A 19,045-nucleotide genomic window follows, 5' to 3' on the forward strand; every position below is an offset into this window, starting at 1 on the left:
GAGCTGGTGCAGATCATGACCTGGCGCCTCCCCACATCCCTCGCCTGCAGAACCCGGACTTTGGGTGTCCAGTCAGTAATACTGACCAAACACTGTCAGATCCCCTTTTTGACCGGACTTTCTGGACCAAAACTGGCCCCACGTGTGTGGTCAAAGGGACACGTAGTCCCACTTTTCAAACCTGTCACACACATTCACCATCTGTGGGGCTGCATCACGCACAGCCAAGGGACTTGCTCCTTTGCAGCAGTGGGGGGTGCCCAGGGCTGGTGCCCTTAGCAATGGATGCTGCAGCTCAGCGTTTCTAACCAGCCTGGCTATGCCCAGCCTCCAACCGGGACCCTTCACTCACCTCATCTCCACGCCTGCATAGCCCAGGCCAGGCACCCTGCAGTGAGACCCATCACCAGCATTCACAGAATATCAGGGCTGGAAGGGACCTCAGGAGGTATCTAGTCCAACCCCCTGCTTAAAGCAGGACCAACCCCCAGATTTTTACCCCAGTTCCCCAACTGGTCCCCTCAAGGATTGAACTCACAACCCTGGGTTTAGCAGGCCAAAGCTCAAACCACTGAGCTATCCGTTCCCACCCCGTTCAGCTGACACAGCTTCCAGAAGGGCAGCCAGCCTGGCTCTAGAGATGGGGGGACACCCTAGGGACTTTGCTCCAGCACTTCAGGACTGTGAAAAGTTTGTGCCTAATTTCTAGTTTGACTGTGGCTGGCTCCAGCTCCCAGCGGTTGGTTCTTGCTGTATAGAGCCCTTTGGGCCTGGTGTTTTCTCCCTGTGAGGTGTTAGACACTGCACTCAGCTCACCCCTTGATCTGCTTTTTGGCAAGCTGAGCAGCCTGAGCTCCTTGCCTCGCTCGGTGTTGGGCTTTCTCTCCAGCCCTCTGCTCAGTTCTGTGGCTCTTAGCCGTGCCCAGCCCCATTTTTCACCATCCTCTTTAACATGTGGACCCAGAGCTGGATGCAGTGCCCAGGATTGGTCTCATCTCGGCTGGACACAGGTAAAATCACCTCCCTGCTCCGGCTCACCACGGCCCTGTTTATCCACAGGGTTGCGCTGGGAGCTCAGGGTGAGGTGCGTGTCCACTCTGACCCCTGACTCCTGTCCAGAGTCCCTGCCGTCCAGAGCTGGCCCAGTGTTCCTGGCTCCTAGCTGTGTGTCCTTGCCCTGTTTGGCTGGGTTCAGTTTCCCAAGCAATCCCGTTCGCTCTATATGACTGTTCTGTTCTTGTCCTTCATCACCACTCCAGGCCTTGAGCCAGCTGCAGATGTTAGAAGCAGCAGCCGAATTCACTGATGCACTTTGCAAATAACTGATCCATTTCCCCCCTCCCACACACTCTTCTGTATGCAGTCAGCAGGCGGGATCATTAGCCCCATACAACGGGGCAAAATGAGGCACAGGGTGTTGCTGTGACTTGCCCGAAGTGGCCCAGCGAGTCCCTGGCTGCCAGCCTTGTGCTCAGACCAGATCACACATGAAGCCCCATTTCACCCCGACCACTCGCTCTCCCTGATGCGTTTACGGTGCGGACAGGCTGGGAAGGGGTTAATAGTTCCCCAGGGCCCAAGTGTTTGGGAAGCTCAGTTTATTGCAGCCTAGCCTTCACCCCAGCCAACTGAGCTACACAATTACCGCTCATAAAAGCATTAATCACCAGCTCAGGCGAGAGCTGTAAGCTGCACAAGTGACTGAGCACTGGCCTGCCTCCTCCAGGCCTCCCCAGGCTCAGGGGCTGTGCTCCGCATTACGCAGGGAAGCAGCCCAGCCTCCTTGTACCAGCTCTGCTTAGGGAAGCCCTGAGCCTGCCGCAGCAAGAGCTGTGTAGGGCGATAATCAGCAAACACTTGCTTCCGGTCTCAGGCTGCCCCAGCTGGTGCCCTCACCCTCAGAGAATCAGAGAATATCTGGGTCGGAAGGGACCTCAGGAGGCTCTAGTCCAACCCCCCTGCTCAAAACAGGACCAACCCCAACTAAATCATCACAGCCAGGGCGCCATCAAGCCTGACCTTAAAAACCTCTAAGGCTGGAGAGTCCATCACCTCCCTAGGGAACCCATTCCAGTGCTTCACCACCCTCCTGATGTGAGCAGAGTCAGGATGAGCTCTACCCTGATATCTGGTGGTGAATTATGGCAAGTGTGGAAAAGAATTTCAGAGGCTGATCATGTTTGCATAGGCACACCCACCCCACCTAGCATAGCCACGGCAGCCTAAAATGGTCACTTTCACAGCTGTGGGATCCCTAATTTCTTTGTTATTGGGGCAAGAGGAATAAAGTGTTGTCACCCTGATTAAGTAAATGAGGAACTATGAAACTATTTTATGATACAGGGTTTCACTATCAACTTAACAGCGCTTGCTAGACAAGGGACATGGGTTCCAAAACCCAGCAAAGGCGTGGGGGTGTAATTTGTATCAGGGGGTGTTTTGTGTGAGCCAGAAACACCAGTTCCATCTCTCTCCACTATGGAATATCAGAGCTGGTTTTTGATTCTCTTAAGAATCTAGCTACAGGTTACTGAGCTGAACTCACTATGGGCTAATGGTGCACTAGCACTGGGGCTCGCTACTGTGAGCTGAAGTCACTAGAGAGCTGGAATTGCTGAGAGCACTGAGTACTGTGCTAACTAGTGGAGGAGCCTGAAGCTATACTGTGGAGCAGAACAGCTGGCAGAGTGGAGTGGAGCAGTTTGTGGGGATGGCTGGAGCGGATCATGGGACACCTGGTGGAGCAGAGCAGCTGGCGGAGTGGAGCAGTTTGTGGAGTCACGGAGTGAGTGGAGCCGAGCAGTTTGTGGGGACGGCTGGAGCGGATAACGGGACGGCTGGTGGAGCGGAGCAGCTGGTGGAGCAGAGCAGTTTGTGAGGACGGCTGGAGGAGCAGAGTGGAGTGGCTGGTAGAGCAGAGCAGTTCGTGGAGAAGGCAGAAGCAGAACCCAACGGAGAGGCAGGGCAGTTGGCCCCGGACCACGTAATGTGCCCCTTTCTACCCAGGCTGGGGGGAGAACCTCTGCAGATAGACTCTCGAACTTTGGGGCTGCACTGACCCGGGACAGAGACTTTTGGATTCTGGGACTTTTGGGACTGTGGGGGATCTTTGGGTTGCTGGACTCTAGGGACATTTGGGGTATTGGACTTTGGAGTCTTGGGGTGATTTGGGGGTTGCTGGACTCAAGAGCCCAGGGAAAAGGACACGGCCCAATTTCCTGGGGTGGGTCTTTGCTCACAGTTTGGTCTATGAACTCTAGTTGAGGTGTTTTCCCAATTTAATGCTTATTGTTTATCTCATGTAATTAAACCTTTTCTGCTACACCGAGACTCTGTGCTTGCGAGAGGGGAAGTATTACCTCTTCGAGGCGCCCAGGGGTGTGTGTAAGATTTTCCCAGGTCACTAGGTGGGGGCTCGAGCTGGTTTTGCATTATGTTGTAGGGAAGGGACCCCTATGTATTGAACCTGGCCCTTGCTGCTATCAATTCAGCCTGGCAGAAGAGTTACACTAGTGAAATAGTGTTTCCTAATATCCAGCCTAGACCTCCCCCACTGTAACTTGAGACCATTGCTCCTTGTTCTGTCATCTGCCACCACTGAGAACAGCCGAGCTCCAACCTCTTTGGAACCCCCCTTCAGGTAGCTGCAGGCTGCTATCAAATCCCCCTTCGTTCTTCTCTTCTGCAGACTAAACAATCCCAGTTCCCTCAGCCTCTCCTCATAAGTCATGTGCCCCAGGCTCCTGATCATTTTCATTGCCCCCTGCTGGACTCTCCAATTTGTCCATATCCCTTCTCTAGTGGAGGGACCAAAACTGGATGCAATACTCCAGGCTTCACCAGTGCTGAATAGAGGGGGGAAATCACTTCCCTCGATCTGCTGGCAATGGAGCCCAAAATGCCATTAGCCTTCTTGGCAACAAGGGTACACCACTGACTCATATCCAGCTTCTTGTCCACTGTAATCCCCAGGTCCTTTTCTGCAGAACTGCTGCCTAGTCATTCAGTCCCCAGCCTGTAGCTGTGCATGGGATTCTTCTGTCCTAAGTGCAGGACTCTGCACTTGTCTTTGTTGAACCTCATCAGATTTCTTTTGGCCCAATCCTCCAATTTGTCTAGGTCCCTCTGGACCCTACCCCTACCCTCCAGCATCCCTACCTCTCCCCCCAGCTCAGTGTCACTCCTCTTCAGGCATGCTCTGACACACATCTGTTAAAGGCTGGCATGAACCCCCAGAGCTCTGAGCCCCATCTGCTCTGCATTCACATTGCCACGCACCCGTGTATGTGCAGCAATACTTGCACACTCGTGTACACTTACGCACACCACAGCATGCAGCCAGCCCCTCAGCGTGCAGCTCAGAGCGCACACCAACCTGTGGTCATGCTCGCACACACACTGACATGCTGATGAGACGTGCCACTGCTCTGCTGTGTGATGAGCTTGAGTCGCCAGCGGCGTTTGAACCCAGGCCCAAGTAGACGATGTGATTCCTTCAGCTGGCAGCAGTAGCCGACTGTTATCCTCTAGCTGGGGGGATATAACACACCCTTGCACTGCACACACCAGGGACAGACGCGGGTTCCACACTGATGTCTATTTGAATTTGGAAGTTTTGCAGCTTAACACCTCAGCCAGCCACTTACAGGCGTGAGTTAAAAGGACTCTGGCATTTCACTTCTTGGATGATGGAACCACTGGGAGCAACCTGGCTGGTGGGGTAAATCAGAAGCACCTCCCCCACCCTTGAAACCTTAGGAAAAGCCATTGGAAAGAAAATCACGAACACAACCGCAGACACATTCAGGGCCCTTCAGGCCCCTTCCCAGAAGCTGTGGAAAGCAGTGCTAGGGCCCAGGATGGGCAGCAGGAGTCCAGGGCTCTGCTGGGGGATCTTGGGTGAGTTTGCCTCTGTTTCCCCATCTCTATAACAGGGATAATGACACTCAGCCACCTCTGTGATGGGCTTGACGATTTATGGCTTGGAAGCACTGCATAGGTGGCAAGGAATTCTTCTAACACGCACTGGCACAATCCCCCACAGACAGCAGGCAGAGGTTCGGGCCACGGTGCTGAGTTCGAGCGCTGCTGCTAACTCATGGAGGCGATCACCATGAATACAGCTGTGGATGCACACCAGAGCATGTGCATATATCTTCAGTGTGGCGATGTGTGTGTAAGTATGTGTGTCTGTGCGCGTGCTCGCTGAGCTGCACGCTGGGTGTTCACTTGTCTGGATCTAGGGGTGAATGTCCCCCCTGCATGTACACTTGCGTGGGTGGCTGTGAATTTGTGCACCGAGCTGCACTAGAGAGCCACACCTCCCCCAGCTGATCAAATTGCTGCCTGGCTTCCTGCCCCGTGCTGTGACCTCTCTTTACAGCTAAGCGCTGTAGCGTTCCCATGGCCTGGGCGTTATGCACTGGGACTGCCCAGCCAGGCCTGATGCTACAGGGGCACAGAATGGGGACCCAATGCTAGAGTCTCTAAGGCAGTGGTCCCCAACCTTTTTGTCCGGTGGGCACCAGATGAAGGACCGTGGCGGCGGTGGACCATCCGCCGAAATGTTGCCGAATTTCTGCAGCATTTTGGTGGCAACACCTCTTGATAGTGTCACTTGTCAGTGGCAAGCGGCATCATCAAGAGGTGTTGCCACTGAAATGCCACAGAAATTCAGCGGCGTTTTGGTGGATGCTCGACCGCCGGCCAGGACGCGGGCGCATTTAGATGCCCCAGTGGGTGCCATGGTGCCTGCGGGCACCACGTTGGGAACCCCTGCTCTAAGGCAACAGAAGTCCAGCTCAGCCTGTGACAGAAAATTGGTGATAAAAGTCAGCAAAAGTTACAGCCAGAGACTGGCTCAATCCAAAACAAAGGTCTGTTAGCAGCCGGCGGCTGTGTCAGATCCTGTGACAAAGTGGGGAGTTTCCTTGGGGTTTTCTGTGTTTTCCAGTGGGTTGCATGCACAGGGGATGGGACTCAGTGTCCCTGGGTGTTACTGGTTTAATGAGGTGAGGGGAGAGGGAGTTTGTTGTTGCAGAGGACCGGAGAGGGACCGGCCGATGGTCTGGAGCTCAGGAGTCACAGCCGGTTCTGGCCAGTGGGATGCAAAGAGAGGACCCCGGTGACCTGACCAGCCGGTTCCAGCCAGAGGGGCCAGAGGAGGGCTGAGAGGAGAAGAGACCCAGGCCTTCCTGTTTACGACCCTGTTTACCTGGAAAGAAGACAATGGACAGAGGCGGGCTTGGGGCCAGGGATATCAGAGGCCCAGCTGGCTGCAGGGGAACTTTGGGCTGGAGAGGGGGAGCAGGCAGAGCCCACCTGGATGCAGGGAGACTGGGATGTGCTGGGCTGAGGGAGGCCAGGCCTGAGGCCCTGAGAGTTTTCTGTGCTGTGTTCAACTCTCAATAAATCCTCCTGTTTTACCCTGGCTGAGAGTCACTCCAGTCTAGAGAACAGAGTTGCATCAACCCCTTCGGGGGTGAGGAGGCCCTGGGGGTCCAGAGCACATGGGCTTCCTGAGGGGGCCCACGGCAAAGACAGATGTGCTGAGGTTCAGAGAGGTGCAGCTCCAGGAGGTGGAGGGGCCTGACCCCGAGAGAGAGTGGACCCCCGAGAAGGGCTGTCTCACTGAAAGGGGCACCCCCCACGGACTGCACAGGGCCTTGAGTGGGCACGATCTGTGAGTTCGTGACAGATCCCGACAGCCAAGCAAGAGAATGGAGCTAGCCACGAAAGAACCAAAATTAGTGCTGAAAATTAAGCCTAATTGGTGGACAAAGTAATGAGGGGATGGGCTGTTCTGCCAGCACCTCCTTCTGTATAAAAGCCTTTGCGGGGGGCAGATGCCCAGGAATTGGGGGGCCCGGGCTAGCCAGAAACCTGGCAGGCCAGATGGCAGACCTGGTCTCCATCAAAAGCTTTGAAGCATCAGCCAGTTGCTGTGGAATGCTTTGAGTCCATGAAGCCCATGTCTCCAGGAAGGAAGCGTCGGCGGGACGGTTTTGGAGTGTGAGGTGGGCCGGGGATCTCCAGCGGAAAGGCTGCAGCAAGCGGCAGAGACATGGCTGCACATGTTTGACTTGCTCTGTCCCCAAGGAAACGGGAGCAGAGGGTCACAGCAGCAGGAACCACAACGCCGTCTCTCCCCTGGAAAGGACAGTTATTGCCGTTGTTAAGAGACTGTCCAGCGGGGCTCCCTGCAAACACTCTCCAGCTACAGGAAAAGGGAAGACGTTCTAGGGAGACACCGTTCACTTCCCAGGCGTCCGTTGCTTTTCCTGTATGTTTAAAGCAGGTTGATGGATGATGGGGCTGTTGCCATGGGACTGAGCAGGCTGAGAGCTCTGTTCTTGGGCCACATTTCACCACAGGGCCTTGTGAAGATCTTGGATTGTCTGGGCCCATTTATTCCAGCAGCTCAGCCCGTGCAGGTGCCCAGTGCGTCAGGGACAGGCGCTCAGGGGGCCGTGTGCATGGCCCCCTCGCACAGACATGCTGGATTGCCAGGGCTGGGCCCGAGGGGAAGCACAGGCAGTGGGCCCCCGGCAGCGATGACGCGCCAGTTGTTCTGGCCCTTGTCCCGGCCGGGCTGACAGAACTGGGGAGGAGGAGGTTGTGCCAGCAGCAATAAGGAAGTGGGGCAGAGCTGGAGTAAACCAATTTGCTGGACTGTTGCCTGGTGAATCATTCCCAGCCTGGCCTTGAGGCATTAGGAAATCCAGCTTCTGCCTCTCTCACGGCCTTGGGCCTGGCTCGGGGGGCACAGGGTGGCAACTGGAGAAGGAGGGGACAGGCTGCTTTCGGGGACATGCAAACCGTGGGGCAGGGTGCTCCTTACAGGCTGTAGCTCTGCAGGGCCTGGTCCCAGAGGGGTGCTCAGCCAGCGAGCTGGAGAAAGCAGCCCGGAGGTCAGGATGGGATCTTACTGCCCCACAACGGGCTCTGGAACCATCAGCTACCTGGACGCTGCCACATGTGAATCTCAGGCCCTCCACTAAGTGTCCAGTGAATACAATGGCAACAAGCTTTACTCCACAGCATCCCTGCTGGGACTGGGGGGAGCTGGGGGGTCCCCCACAGCCAGCGCTTCTGCCTCACCTCACAGCACCCCTGCTGGGCCTGTGGGAGCTGGGGGGTCCCCCACAGCCAGTGCTCCTGCCCTGCCCCCCCAACATCCCTGCTGGCTCCGCCATAGCCAGTGCTCCTGCCCCACCTCACAGTGCCCCCTGCTGGGACTGGGGGAACATGGGGGTCCCCCACAGCCAGCACTCCTGCCCCATACCTCACAGCACCCCTGCTGGGACTGGGGGAGCTGGGGGGTCCCCTACAGTCAGTGCTTCTGCCTCACCTCACAGCACCCCTGCTGGGACTAGGGTAGCTGGGGGGGTCCCCCACAACCAGTGGTCCTGCCCCATACCTCACAGTGCCCCCTGCTGGGAGAGGAGAGGCTGGGACTGGGGGTGACCCTCCTGCTGGGAGCAGCTAGGGCTATAGTACCTGAGCTTCCCCCCAGCCAGCCCCATTCCCGGGAGCCCCGGGGGGTTGCCGGGCACAGCATCTCCTGGCAATGGCTGGCGTCTGGAAAGCACGGCGCAGGCAGCTATGTCCCTGCGGCTGGGGAAGGAGGGAGGGTGCCCCAGGCAGTGGGGAGCAGCCTGTGCTGGCTGGCACTGGAGGAGGGGGAAGGGGACCTGGTGGGCTAGGCATGGGGGGCAACAACTAGGCAGGGAAAGTAGAACGGAAGGGGCCCTGAACTCGGGGTGAGGGGCTCTGAGTGAGGGGCCCTGGCTCCGCTCTGCTCTGCCCCGCCCCCACCTGCCCTTCCCTTCAAGGACAGGAGATTTCACAGCTCCCCAGCCGCTCACGTGGGCATCACAACACTAGCACTGGGGTAACCGCCCCCCCACACCCCTCCAGGCACGTGGTAACCATGGGTAACCGTGGGTGCTGCTGCCGTGGTTACAGCGTATGGAGGAGTCAGGAGGAAGCGGGACAAGGGAGGACAACCCAAGTAACCTGGCACCTCCCGGATGGGGATCTCAAAGCACTTCCCAGACATCCACTAAGCCTCATGCCCTGAGGAGGGAGCAAAGTATCAGCCCCACAGGAGAAACTGAGGCACAGAGCAGGGCAGTGACTCAGCTGAGATCACCCAGTGAGGTACTAGCCCAATTCCTGCCCCCTCCTGCCTTGCTCTTTCCCATTCCCAAGACCCCTCTGCCACTGCTCCTGCCCCCTGCTGGCTGGAATCTGAGTGGCTCAGCTGTGTGTCATAGGCCCAACTCTGCCAGCAGACATTCTCCTTTCAATCCCTGCTTTTGTGCACAGGGACGCTGGGTTCTGGCCCCAGCATGGCTGTGGGGTTCTGGGTGTGCACCAGAGTGACGCGTGTGCAGTGCCAGGTGGCTGTGCCTTCAGCCCAGCACTGAGGGCAGTCACAGCTCAGTTCAGGAATGTCTGGGATGGAAGGGGTGGCGGAAGCTTTTGTGGGGCATAAGCTGCCAGCTGGCTGTGGCGTGTGCTGGCGTGTGCCATGGCGTGTTTGTGCACGGCTGTGGGCGAGGGGAAGCAGGAATATAAAGCTGAGCTCAGAGCCGGCAGCGGTGCAGAGGCAGCCTTGCCACGCTTGGATTTCCTTGAAGGAGGAAAACACCTGCTGGCCAGTCGCCGGGGAAACCGTCACGAGGTAGAGTCCGGAGTCGCTGTGGCTAGGAGCGAGCAGCCCGTGGTGCGCCAGGGCCGCTCAGTGTCCACATCAGCGCCGGCTTCCTGGGGCACGTCTCCCGGGCCGGCTCAGTCCCAGCAGGCGCCGAGTCTGAGCTTTGAACTCTCCTCTGCCTGCCCAGCTGATAAAGCAGCGGCTGGGAGCGCGCGGCGGAGTTGCCGACGGACAGGCAGGAGCGTGGCCGGGGGACCAGGACACCGTGGCCGATGGAGCCCCGGCTCAGCGGAGTGGACACTGCGCTGGGCGAGGCGGCAGAGCCGTAAGTGGATTTCTCCTTCCAGGCGTTCAGGAGAGGGCTCTCCATGGGGCCCTAGGGCTAGGACGACCAGGGACAGGCCTGATATTTGGGGCATTTTCTTTTATAGGCACCTATTACCCCCCACCCCCCCTCCCGATTTTTCACACTTGCTGTCTGGTCACCCTATCTAAGCTGGCCCCAGCCCTTCCGACAGCCTGCCCCGTGGGACACCCCTGCTCCACCCCCCTGGCCCTGGGGAGCAGCTCTGGGAGGGGGGCTGCAGTGTCTCTGTGTGCCCAGACACCCACATGCTGGCACTGCTAGCGTACGGGCACACGGCAGCTAGGCTCTGAACTGCCAACCAGAGATGCTGGGGCTCTGAACTGTCAGACCCAGAGGTGCCAGGCTCTGAACTGCCAACCAGAGGTGCCGGGCTCAGCCCTGGCGTGAATTAAGCACTGTATGGCTGGGCACTGGGACAGCGTTTGCAGTGGGGGAGCTGGACGCCACTGAACAAACCTGTGTCTGATGAAAAGCAGGTGTTCAGATGCTGTCACCTGTAGTTTCAGCGCCCCTGCACACGCATGTGTGGAGAGAGATCTTGGTCCAGTCTGTCCTCTCCAGGCTAAACAAATCCAGACTCGGGGCCGTGCCCTGGGGATTCCTCTGGATGTGTGTCCGGGTTCAATTCCTGTCTTGGCTACAGACTTCCTAGGTAACCTTGGGCAAATCTCTGACATGCTCCATGCCCATGTTTCCTCCTGTGGGGGTGCTCGCCAGGCCAGGCCCCTGCCTGGGAACGCTGTGCCATGCAATCTGCTAATGGCTGTAAAGCACGTTGGAGCCCCTGGGGCGGCAGGGCAGGGGTGTGTGGCCTGGAAAATTTGTCTTGCTCTCAGGGGCTGCAGCACATTCCTGCAGCAGATTTGATCCAGGGGCCAGTGTCAGCTGGCATGGCTGTGGCTGCCTGGCTGTGCAGCAAGTGGGGGTGTCGGCGGGAGTATAGAGAGAAAGGGGAGTGCATGGTTTGGGAAGGCAGAGTGCGAGTGGGGCTGTGATTTGTGGGAGTGGCGGTGGGAGGGGGTGTCTGAGAGGTGGAGTGTGGAGTGTGCTGGGGGGCAGGGCTGTGCACTGGGTGTGTCCCTGGGATATGCACGTCCCCCACATGTGCCTGGCCGCTGCCCCCCTCTGTGTGCCGGGGCCGTGGGATGCAGAGGCATTTTGGGCCCAGGCTACTAAGCTGTAACACACACAGCACAGCTCTCTCCTCCCCAGACTTTTAGCAGCGTCTGCCTTCCCCACCCGCCTTGCCACAGGCATCACTCCATTATGCTAGGGATGTCCAGCCGACTGCAGCATGTGCAGTGGCCAGAGCCAGGAGGGGAGGGCACCAGACACAGCCAGTCAGTCCCTTCTGGCAGCGGGGCAGCCTGGGCTGGGCATTGCTGTAAGTCCAGCGCTTGCCAGCATCAAAGGGCCTGACCTGGCACGTGGAGATCAGCGAGCCAGTTGGAGTAGGGACCCTGGTGTCCTAGAGACGTCGTCTGTGCCTGGATCATGCCTGCTCGGTCCTGGGCATCGCTGTGGGTGAGACCTGGGACCTGGGCCTGTTCCCAGCCCTGCCACATGCTCCCAGGATGATGCCCCCACCCTGTCCCTCAGTTTCCCCATCTGTAAAGGAGGGAGACCGAAATCTCCACCCCTGGGCACGCTGTAGGGCTGCAGCCATTGACAAGTATCAGGGGCCCACTGCTGGAAGGGACGGTGTGTGTGCAAAGGAAAATCACTGCACTTACACAGCCCTGTCCCCTGTGCGATTTGCACTGGGGCAGGAGTATCATCTCCCTGTATCCCAGTTGGGGAAACTGAGGCACGGAAAGGGGTGTGTCTTGCCCAGGGTCACCCACTGAGTCTGCGACGGAGCTGGGAATAGATCCCAGGAGTCCTGGCCCCACTCCCTTGCTCTAGGCACTAGACTGTAGAGTTTGGGGTCACACAAGGAAAAGTGCTACATGTAAGGACTCCCTTGCTGAGCCTTCCCCCTTTCGACCGCGTCCCCCCGGACAAGGAAACAGCTGCCAGGTAACCCTCAGAAAGGCCAGGCGGATTCAGGATTCAGGCCAGGGGACATCTAGCCTGGCACCCTGCCTTCGGCAGTGGCCAGCATCCCCCAGGACAAGCACAGCTCCTCGTCCCCAGGAAAGGAACTGGCCACCAGTGCCATGGCCAAAGGCAGATACTTTGTCAGCATCTGGGTCTGCGCATCCTCTTGGTGAGCAGCAAAACTCCCAGCAGAAGCTTGGCAACTAAACGACCCTGGGGTCAGACACGCTCTTCCCCCCTCCGCTGGGGGAAGGGGTTTCTCAGCTGCTCCCCCTAATCCACAGGTGCAGTTACCCAGGTAGGTATCCAGGCCCCCAGAACACGCTGATGGGCCCTGTCCTGAGCACACTCCCAGCAGGAAACTGCATTTTCCGGAGCCTTTCCAGATAATCGCCTGCCCCTGCTGGGCAAATCTTTATCTCGGAGGGGCCGGAGAGTTCAGGAGCAAGACGCAAGCCACCATAAAAGCTCAAGGCTGGGGAAAGAGAAACAACCTTGCAGCAAACGTGGATGACCCCGTGGAGGCGGCTTGTTTTTCTTTTCCCTTGAACGTTGAGAGAAGTCGGACGTTTTGTTGGGCGTGAGACTGGCAGGTGGATTCTGTATCATGGCTCAGCCCCAGCCCTGCGCCGTCCTTTCACCTCCCAGCCCCACCATCATGGCAGGTTCCCACCCTGCCACGGTGATGAACCTACATCCATAGACACACTCCCCACCCTGTGCAAGCTGAAGAACTGGCTGCTGTGCATAGCAGGGCCCAGCCACTAGAAAGCAGCATCAGGCAGCCACAAAGCATCAGGCTGCAGTAGGCCCAAAGGCTGGGCTCAGAGTGCTGAGCTAGACAGCCCCTGGCTGGTCTGGGTGCTCCCTGGGCTCTATTCTCAGCTCTGCCACTGGCCTGCAGGGTAGCTTTAAGGAGGGCATTTGGTCTCTTTGTGCCTCAGTTTCCCCTCTTGTACAATGGGGATAATGATCCTGACCTCCTTTGTGACGTGCGTACAGATCAACTGGGGTCAGTAATATTCATCCATCCTGAATTCCCAGCTGTGGGCTGCGTTAGTGAATTGTTCAGTGGAAGCCAGCCAAAACCTGGCACCAAAGACTATCCACCGAACCCCAGTTAAGAAGAGATTCTCTCTCTGTGGCTCTCTCACCCTGCAGTGTCACGGCATTGCGCACCATTATTCTTCATTATTTAACATGAATGTTGCAGTGACATCTAAAAGCCACAGCCAGGCGGAGCCCCATTGTGCTGGATGCTGTAAAAATATAACAAAGGACAGTCGGGTTTCATGGGCCATGGGCTGAGTAATACCAGGAAAAGACTCCATGTCTGTAAAACTAAAGGGGCTCTTTCTAAGGAGGACCATGTACAGAGGAGTTGGAGCTGCTGCAGACATTCCAGCTCTGTGCACCCAGACTGACTCCAGGGTGTCTCCAGCAAACTCCTCCTTCCTCCAGCCTGTGCTCCTCCCTCCAAGTTCCATGCTAGTTGCTAGAAGCCCCTACCCCAAAAAACTCACTCCAGAAAACGAGAGGCCAGAGATGGATGAGAGAGGTGAGGGTGAGACGCAGAAGATGGGGTGATAAATAATGAAAGGGGATAATTCCTAGCCAGTCAGTAGAGAGATCCCAGCTCTCCCCGCGTAGCTATCCTCACGCTGAGCTTCCCCCTCCACGTTACCAAGGAGGGGAGTTTTGAGGAGGGCTGTGCAGGACAAGGTGGTGGCTTTGTGGGAGCTGTTCCCATGTGCGCTCGCAGGGGAAGCACGAGAGGGGGTTGGCAATAGGTGGATCTGTAGGGCAGGGGTACGCTGGGGAGGGCTTTGTGTGTACGGACAAGGAGCCTGTGAGCGATGCAGCACCTCACGCACCAGCTGCTTCATCACCCCTGAGCTGGGCAGCCGTGGATCTGGCCTGCGCTTTCCTGGGGACGGCAGCCTCGCCTGCCCAAGTCTCCCACAGGGTCTCCCTGCCCGCCCCTACCCATGCATGGCAAAGCCTCCCCTGCAAAACCCAAAGAGCTGCCGCAATCCCTTCCAGCACTGCCAGTAACACCCTCCTGCCAGAGGCCCGCTGGGGCTTCTGCTTTGCTGCTTAACGCTGTCTGCCTGCTGGTGACCTCACCCTCCTGTGGCCTGTCTGCCGTGTAGATTGCAAGCCCCCTGGGGCTGGGACCTCAGAGCTATTTAGGCACCTAATTCCCACTGATTCCAATAGGAAGTGGGCATCTCAATACCTCTGAGGACCTGGGCTTGTCTGCTTCCTTACGTCTGTACAGCAACAGGCGCAGTGGGACCTTCTGCTTGGCTGGGCCCAACGCTAAATAACCATGGTACAGGCTGGCCAGCATGGGCCCAAACCAGCCCCCCAGGTCCCATCAGAGCTCTGCTGGAAGCCAGGAGGTGAGCACGAGGCCCGGAGCAGTGCAGGTTGTTCTCCTCTCTTCTCAGCAAGCTATGATTTTAAAACCCAAAGCCCAGATCCGCCGTGCGTCCCACTCATACCACCAGAAATAGAAACTCCCCAGGGAAGGCAGGAGTCCAAATAGACGCTGATGTCAGGACAGGGATGTGACGCACAGTGAATGGGCCTGAATTCACCTCCTACCCAGCAAAGGCTACAAAAGCGAAAGCATTCTGAGTGCAAATGAGCTGTCATTGCTGACTTGACGTGTGTAAAATACAAGGGGTATATTTAGCTGCTTGCCAGTCATTGTTCCTGCTGTGACATCTAGCTGTGGTGACTATAGAAACAGCTCTGAATAAGCTCTATATGGCCACAGCTTTCCTACCATATATATGACTATCCCCACACTGGAATGTGGCCATCTCTGGGGTGGAACAGAGCAGTGCAGCTGGAATTCCAGCCACTGCTGCTTCCCCTGCATGAAGGATTTAACATCACTGCCCTGGTGCCTTCTCCACCAGCCCTATGCTACAGTCTGTCGGACAGTAACACTGATTTCCACAAATCAGGTTAGCCCCCCTTCCTGTGGGTGCAGGACTGCATACCTTGGGCTCTGAAGGCGCTAATCAGCCTTGGCACCGTTGGTCATCCTCATCTTTGTCCGGTGCATGAGGTGCACACAATAACTGGCACAGACCAATGTCTTTCCCCAGCCGCTTCCACCTGCCGCCAGGGGTAGATGCAGCTTCTACTTGTGCATGAGAAATTGGAAAAGGCTCCTAATCCCGCCCAGCCCCCACACACCACCTTCTAGTGTGCACCAACCATGCTTAGCAGACTGGAGAGCTTGGTGTGTGTGCCTCCTTCTTTCACTCTACTGGAGCTTCTGCCTGTGCCAGGTCTGCCAGTAACCAGCACAGCCAAATGGCTCACTCCCAGAGTCTGGCGGATGGAGGCAGAATCTTCACCGCAGCTCTGCGGCTGCCTTCTCCCAGGGAGCCCATACAGTGAGTGGCATCTAATCAGTTACACCAGTGTGAATCCAGAGTCACTTCACTTGACTTCAGTGGAATGACTCTGAATTTATGCCTGTGTCAATGAGAGCAGAATCTGGCCTGCTGGTTTGGTTGTGGGGGTGAATTTTATCACTGTAGCCAATAGTGTGGACACAGTAATACCAGAAGAAAGGTTTCTGTTACTGGGATAGCTGATTTCCCTTCTCTTGTACTGGTGTGTGTCCACATGAGGGTGTTGTATCGCTTTAACTATACCACTACAGCCCCAGAGAGCCCACGTTCTTGTGTAAACAAGGCTACGGCAGGTTAGGATGAGGCTGTCTCTCAGCCTAGTGGGCCAGACTCAGCGTCAGGCTAGCAGGCTGGCACGATTCTGCAGGGAAAGCCCTGTGCTCCCCTGCCCCCACAGGAACTGTCCAGCTCCCCGTAGGTTGCCAACCCTCCAGGATGTCCGGGAGTCTCCAGGAACGAAGGCTTATTCTTTAATTAAAGATGATGTTGTGTGATGACACCTCCAGGAATACGTCCAAGCAAAACTGACAACCCTAGCTCCCTGGGAAAGCGACACCTGCTCTGCTGGAGACACCCCCGGGAAATGCCGCCCCCTTGGCCCCGGAGTCCCTCTCACAAGTGCTATGGGGCAAGGCGTTGGGAAACAGTGAGGCCTTTCTTTGGTGTGTTGGGGCCAGTCCAGACTTTCCCACCACACCTGAGGTTCGACCAGCGCTTGGGGGTTCGACTCTGCGTGACAGGAGTTCTCTTTCCCCAGGAAAGAGCTATTTTCGCAGGCAAACCCCCAAATGCTGCCATGATGTCTCGGTCGCTATTATCCTCTAGGGGCTGGGATCCCAAACTGGACTTCATCTGCCCTGCTTCCCTGTCCCAGAGAAAATGACATTTATTTTCATTTCCACCAACATTTTCGAAGGGAAATCCCCCTGTTTCCCAGCAGCACGGCTGTGCCTGGCCCTGTTACACCCCAGGGGTGCTTCCTGCAGAGCACGGCCATCACATTCTCTCAGGGGCACTGCAGCACTAGAGAGGACATGCAGATGTGGCTCTTGCTTGTGATGGTCCCCTTGCTCATAGGGCTAATGCTCAGTGGTTTAAGCATTAGCCTGATAAACCTAGAGTTGTGAGTTCAATCCTTGAGGGGGTCATTTAGGGATCTGGGGCAAAAATCAGTACTTGGTCCTGCTAGTGAAGGCAGGAGGCTGGGCTCAATGAGCTTCCAGTTCTAGGAGATAGGTATATCTCCAATTATTTTTTTCTTTTCATGGGGGAGGGACAGCTCAATGGTTTGAGCATTGGTCTGCTAAACCCAGGGTTGTGAGTTCAATCCTTGAGGGGGCCAATTAGGGCTCTGGTGCAAAAATCTGTCTGGGGATTGGTCCTGCTTTGAGCAGGGGGTTGGATTGGATACCTTCTGAGGTCCCTTCCACCCTAATCTTCTAAGATAAAGCCACCACAGACAGAGAGTGCACATTTTGCTGGGAAAACACAGTGCTCCCATAGAATCAATAATGCTCCACTGCCCTTTGCCATCTGTAAGGCTCTCAAACTGCTCTTTGGAGACAGGAATGAGTTAAGTATCAGAGAGGGAAACCCCATCAGGAAGAAACCCAAGGGGCAGAAAAGGGACGTGAAATTAGCTAATGCAGTGAGGCAGTGGCAAAGAACCCAGGAGTCCTGCCTCCCAAACCCCTCTCCCTGGTGTCCAGAGCTGTCAGTCCAGCAGGACTGGGCTGTCCCTGCTGACCGAAGGACGTTGGTCAATCGGAGCAGGTTCAGAGAAGAGCCACAGGAATGATCAAAGGATTCGAATATCTTCCACTGTTGCAGGCAGTGTTGTCTTAGCTGTGTCAGCCGCAGGATATTGGAGGTCACAGCTTTTATTGGACCAGTATATGGCTTATTACAACAACCCTCTCTCCTTTTCGTCCTATGGCTACAGGGGTGTTTATAGCCCACTTCACCTCGAGTGGGCCCTTGAAACACGTGTTAACTCTTTATGCTAAACAATCCATATTTAGCTGGGCCAGTACGTTTCCCAGCCCTGAAGAAGAGCTCTGTGTAACGCTGAAAACTTGGCTCTCTCACCAACACAAGCTATTACCTCACCCACCTTGCCTCTCTAATCGCAAGGACTGGCAAACCTGCTTTATGGTGACAGACTCAAGGAGCGCAATCGATTGCGCTTAACAAGGAGAAGGTTAAGGGGTGACTTGTTTACAGTCTGGGGAACACATATTTAATAATGGAGGCTTCAGTCTAGACGGGAAAGGGCTAACACGGGTCATTGGCTGGAAACTAAAGCTAGACAAATTCAGACTGGAAAGAAAGCGTAAATTTTTGACAATGAGGGTAATTTACCACCGGCACAATTGACCAAAGGTGTTGGTGCATTCTCCATCCCTGGCCGTTTTTGAGTCGAGCTTGGATATTTTTCTAAGTGATCTACGTCGAGGCAGTTCTCTGGCCCGTGTCATGGGGGAGGGCAGGCTAGAGAGTCACAGTGGTGCATTTTGGCCTTGGAATCTCAGGATCTGTTAATAATCTGCCCAGGCGAAGGAGCTGAGACCTCGCAGGATGAAGCTTTATCATGTGGAGGGTCTCGGGAGTGGGAGGGGGGAGAGTCTTGGTCAACATTTTTTCCACTAAAGAATTTTTCATTGAAAAATTCCCTTTGGGGGCCCATTTTGCCCAAAATAGGTGTTTTTCAGAATAGAACCACAGAATAAATATTTCCTAATTATTTTTGATCGACAATGTTACCTACGGTTCCAGGTTTTGAAATGAGACATTTTAAAATATTTTTTAAGTTTCAAAATAAAATTTGTGTTTCTGGGGGAAACAAAACAAAACAAAACAAAACAAAACAAAACAAAAAAAATCTTGCCCTAAAATAACACCAAAACTCTTCAAAAAAAAATCTTATTTTGAAAATAGATAAGTGATGAAAAAATGTTGATTTAAAATGTCTGATCATTCTGGAAAATCAACAATATTCTTTGGAAATATTGTGCAGGTAAATCAGAACTGCCAAGTCCAGATGTTCAAAAATCATGAGACTGGCTTAAAAATTGACTTTTAAAGAACTAGGTTTTTGACTTGCTTTCGAGCCATTAGGGGTTACCTTTCCAGTGTTTCACTGCAACCACAAGGGCTAGAAATGACTGTTCTTTTTTTATGACAAGCTGTGAGTCTCTCTGTCACAGAGTCCCCGGGTGATGCTCTGGAACTGCTCCCCACTAAGCCAGTCAGGACTTTGGGGAGCCTCCTCTCCCTTGGAGCAGACTTGTACTTGTGAGGGCAAGAAGCTCAACGTCTTCCCTTCCTGGGGTCTCTCTTGAGAGCATTCGAGATCCTCTGCCCCTCCGTGCGCTTCCCACAACGAGTCCGCCCCGGGGGTCCTGGGGGAAGCACACAGGGTTGCCCCCCCTTTGCAGTTCAGCATGACTTTAGCCACAATAGAGGTTTATTCAATGACGAACATGGTCTAAACAGAGATTGTTGGATTACAGCGAACAGACCCCTCGGCGGGTCATTCTG

At 55.6% G+C, this 19,045-nt stretch overlaps 1 protein-coding gene across 1 annotated transcript in view; it reads left to right on the forward strand.

Annotated features, from left to right (window-relative positions):
- The first annotated feature begins 9,545 nt into the window (after positions 1-9,545).
- The window catches only part of LOC116826411 (GRAM domain-containing protein 2A-like), a 27,997-nt gene continuing 18,497 nt past the window's right edge, over positions 9,546-19,045 (forward strand). The window contains exon 1 of the mRNA XM_075070661.1: positions 9,546-9,986. Within this exon, the coding sequence (XP_074926762.1) occupies positions 9,934-9,986 (53 nt within the window). The 5' untranslated portion in view covers positions 9,546-9,933. The remainder of the gene's footprint in view (positions 9,987-19,045) is intronic.

The sequence above is a fragment of the Chelonoidis abingdonii genome, chromosome 11, assembly GCF_003597395.2.
Source record: "Chelonoidis abingdonii isolate Lonesome George chromosome 11, CheloAbing_2.0, whole genome shotgun sequence".
Classification (NCBI taxonomy): domain Eukaryota; kingdom Metazoa; phylum Chordata; order Testudines; family Testudinidae; genus Chelonoidis; species Chelonoidis abingdonii.